Consider the following 4,750-nt stretch of genomic DNA (forward strand, 5'->3'; position numbering starts at 1 on the left):
CACTTTTTTTTCTTTTTTCGACCACTTCCGGTTACCAAAACCCAACAATATAAGTATTATTAGAAAGACAACGTCAATAGCTTTTCAATTGTACATTCAGATTGACCATCAAAATTCAGTCAATCAAGTTATTGGCTGACGAACTTTTGGGGTCATGTCAAATTCCAAAAAATTAAAAGTTTATGTTATTTTTTATCAAGAAAAAATTTGGTTAAAAATCAAAATTTGAGTGTAGTTTGTGTATTTATAGGCATTAACCCTAAATTAAATAGTGTCACTGTTGTCATATGTGTCCATTCGCAGGGTGACGGAATTCTCTTGTCCAACGTCTCCCATGACCCATCAACTAAAAATTTCAAAAATAATATTCCGTGGATAACTAAATCACTGACTAAATTGATGCAAAAATTTCACTTGGTTTGGTAGAAAAATCAAACTACAACTCACATTTATAGTGCAAGACTCATTATTTAAAAAAAAAAAAAAAAAAAAAAAAACAAGGCCCATTGTATATGAATAGTATAATTGGGTTAATTAGCCTAATTCTTGACGCGGTGAACTCTACTCAAAGTCGCATCTCAGGTTCCCCGCCCTCATAGCTCTCTGCAACTCATCAATCCCCACCACGGCGCACGTATAGACGAACCTCTCCGCCGTTTTTTCACGCGCCACCGCGTTCGTCACGCTCCACCATCTACACCCGCCGCCGGCCACCAGCTCGCACGCCACCACCTCCTCTCCGTCCCACGTATCATTGTACACGTACATAATACTCCCACCCACCCGAACATTTATGGAACACTCTCCTGAACTCTCACTCCTCAACCTCGCCACGTACTCCAACGGCATTTCTCCGATCTCTTCACACTCAAAATCGCCTCCGGTCACTCTCCAAATCTTCACTCTCTCCACATCTTTGATCCGGCAAAGCGCGATCAGAACCAGGCTGTTATTGGCGCATCCGATGTTATAGCTGCTAATAGATCCAGATTCACCTATAAGTAAATCAAAAGGTCCGGACCATGAGTTGGTTTCCGGATCGAAGCAGTGTGTTTGGCCGGAAACTTTATCGGCGACGATGAGCTTCTCCGCCGCCACGGCGATTGAAAGCCAGGACGAAGCCGCCGAGTCTCTTATATTTCCTGGCATCGAGTCGCAAATGCGCCAGGAGCGCGTATTGAGATCGTAGATCTCGACGGCCAAGGGCTCGTCTTCGAAATCACATCCGCCGCCGGCGACTACGACGGAGTCCCCCACCCGCGCGACGATCGGATCCTGCCGCCACACAAGCGGTGGCTCGACGTGGTGCCACTCGAGATTGAGAGGATCGGAGGAGAAAGAGAAACGCGCTGGCGAGAACATGTATACAAAACTGGAGTGCGACGATTTGAGGCCGGCAATGTAGTCCATCGGTGGCTGAGGTATTTTGATCCAGATGCCGGAGCGTGGATCGTACGCGTGCACCGCGGTGGCGTACGGAGGGTGCCGTGCCTGCGCGTGGAGAACCAGCCACGGCCGCGGCGTGTTGTGGTGGCGGAGGGAGGAGGATACGGCGTCACTCCATGATTTCGACACGAGCGAGGCGGAGACCAGGTCGACGAGCGGCACGTGCGAGAGGATGCTCTCCAATACGTCGGCATGAAATCTGAAATCTTCATCTTCCACCGCCGTTTGTTGATCTGTGTTTGCTGCCATTTCTGAGATTGGTAATTGGGATATTTCTGGTCAAATATATCTGTCTGCTTAGGTGTGTTTAAATTTTTATAGTTGTGAAAATGTCTGGCTTGTGGTTGGCGGGCTAATTTATAATGTAGTAAAACGTTTACTTGTTTTGGGTTGATTTTTCAAAAGGTTATCAAAATGTCTAATATAAACGGGTTAATAGCCAAAAAATACACGAAGTTTGCCCGAATTTGCAAATTGCACATGAGCTTCAAAAATGGCCTCAGAATACATGACCTTTTGATTTTATCGTGATTTGCACACGGCGAGAATTCCGGCTATAATTAAAGTTGACCGGCAACGACGTGGCAATACGCGTGGCATTTTTAATGCTGTGGCAATACGCGTGGTATAAAAATTAAAAACAATGTAATTTTTTTATACATGTGGCATGAGAGAGAGAATCGCCTCTCCTGCTTTTCCGACATCTTCCAGATCAACACGGCAGCAGCCCCCTGCTTTTCCGGCGAGGAATGCCTCTCCTACATCAACACGGCAGCAACAGCGCTGCCTCCCCTCTTCCACCTCCACTCAACTGCCACCTTCCACCACCACACCACGACACAAACACCACACAAATCCCCAAATTTGCAAAACCCCCAAATCCCCCACATCCTCCTCCGCCTCCAACCTTCCAAAATTGGTGTCGAGCCGGATGAAATCGAAGGAGTGGTGAAGGGAAAATCTATATCAAATGGGAAGAAATCCCCAGATCTGAAGCCACAATCCTTGCGTGGTGTGTGTGGGTCGGAGAAGTGGCGGTGGGGTAAAAAGGGGGAAACCCCCAGATCTGGCGGCAGCGGCGGCGAGGAGGAAGAGGAGTTGGGATTTGGTGTTTGTTGTTGCGTGGTGTGTGTGGGTCGGAGAAGGTCAGAGGGGGTTTGGTATTGGCAGTGGAGAGACTCTTGAGGACGGAGGAGATACAGCGGTAGGAGAAAATTCGTCCCCTTCAATACCACCGGAGTAGACGAAGCGGTGGATCTGGCCGTCCTTTTGAGGACGGAGGAGATACAGCGGTAGGAGACGTCGTCTGCGTCGACTTAGCTCGCCGGAGATGGAGAAACAGCGACGCGAAGAAAGGAAGGAGAAGGGGAGACGTGAATGAGAAGAAGGGAGGCGCCGGAGATGGTGTGCAGGGGGTGCGGCGGCTGGGAGTGATAAGGGAGGCGCCGATATGTTTTTCTCTCTTTTTTTCTTTTTTTTTTAATTAGACTCAGTCAAACGACGTCGTTTTAAGTGTAGAATATAACTACAAAACGACATCGTATCATTTGAACGCCGGAGTGTCCACGTCGGCAATTTCCGGGAGCCACGTCAACACCGATTAATGTGTTGGTCAACGCATGTGCAATTTACGATAAAATCAAAAGTTAATGTATTCTGAGGCCATTTTTGAAGCTCATGTGCAATTTGCAAATTCGGGCAAACTTCGTGTATTTTTTGGCTATTAACCCTATATAAACAAAATACTACTCCATGTTACAAGAGTGAATACTTCAAAAAAGACAAAATTATGATAATAATATTTATATTTATTTAGTTAATACTTCAAAAAAAAATGTTGGAAGAGTGAATCACTGAATTTTTTATGTATTACAGAAAGACAAAATTATGGTAATTTTATCTATTACTCCCTCCGTCTCGCCGAGCTTGAGGCGTTTCTTTTGGGCAGAAAATTAAGAAATTGTAGATTAGTATTTTAAGTGTATAGTATAAACGTGATAAAGTAGGATGGAAAATGTAATAAAGTAATAAAATAGTGATAAAGTAGGAGAGAGAATGTAATAAAGTGACAAAGTAGAAGAGAGAAAGTAATAAGGGGTGCAATTAGTTTTGTAAATTAATGCTTTAAATTGCCTAATTTTTGCCAAAAAATGAAATGACTCAAGCAAAGTGGGATAGCCCGAAAAGGAATACGACTCAAGCTCGGTGGGACGGAGGGAGTACTAGTTTTGTGCCCATATATACAAAAGACATTATTTTTTAAAAAAATATTAAAATAATTTTATATTTAAAATTTAATTATTTAATAATAATATATGAGTATAAAAAATTTAGGTTGTTCAATATATGGATTGGAACAACTATTGTTCGTCCTTTCAAATGAGTAGGAATTATCATGGATGTTCTTGGAGTAGGATGTGTAACAATGTAAGTAACAATTTTTCTTATTTGATCTTCAAATAATTTAAGTAATGCACTTCTCGAAGAGATCGATATTTGCATAGCCATTATTATCTCATAATCCAGAATGAAAATTCCTTCAATTTATCGAACTCGTATTTTAAAGTCTCATGTTCTTAGTCAACTATAGCACCATGCAATTGAACCATAAATATGCTCACTAAATATTCATAAAGAATAAATAAATAAATATTTAAAAGTCTCATGTTATAAGTCTATATATAATCATAAATTTTATCAATATTTTAGTAATTTTATTTATATTACTAAACATGTGTGATTATTTTAGACAAAAATATTTTATTACATATTTAATTAAAAAAAAAGTATGTAATGTGGTAATTATATGTATATTTTATATAATTATCTTTTCGTGAGAACGAAAAATCATGAACAAATACATAAAATACATGAGCAAAAAACACATGAACAACGATGTTTATGACGAACCATGCATATAAAATACTTGAACAAAAGCACATGAACAGCGATGTTCATGTCTTACTGTTGAACAAACCGTTGGATCTGTCCAAATCAACGATTGTGATTAGTTCTTAGGTGTCACAAAAATATGACATTCTCACAGGTCCTCTCCCTTTATATAGGGTATATATATAACTAACACCTATAAAATATATAAGAAATACAAAATTAAATACTACAATAAATTATACTGCTATGATTGTGTTATAATTGATAAATTACAATAAAAAACATGCATGATTTGAAGTAGAAGAAAAAAAAAAAAAATTTAAAATAAGTTATTTTCAAAAATGGTAAGGTGATTTTAGCGGAAAAACACAATTTATTATTTCTAAAAATGGATCTCCTATGAATTAAATTG

The 4,750-nt window shown here is 40.3% G+C and overlaps 1 protein-coding gene across 1 annotated transcript; it reads right to left on the minus strand.

Annotated features, from left to right (window-relative positions):
* Positions 1–557: 557 nt before the first annotated feature.
* Positions 558–1,868, minus strand: LOC130993597 (F-box/kelch-repeat protein At1g23390-like). Its single transcript, XM_057918530.1, has one exon. The coding sequence runs from the start codon at positions 1,693–1,695 to the stop codon at positions 562–564; it is 1,134 nt and encodes a 377-aa protein (XP_057774513.1). The 5' UTR covers positions 1,696–1,868; the 3' UTR covers positions 558–561.
* Positions 1,869–4,750: the final 2,882 nt, after the last annotated feature.

The sequence above is a fragment of the Salvia miltiorrhiza genome, chromosome 7 (genome assembly GCF_028751815.1).
Source record: "Salvia miltiorrhiza cultivar Shanhuang (shh) chromosome 7, IMPLAD_Smil_shh, whole genome shotgun sequence".
Taxonomy (NCBI): Eukaryota; Viridiplantae; Streptophyta; class Magnoliopsida; order Lamiales; family Lamiaceae; genus Salvia; species Salvia miltiorrhiza.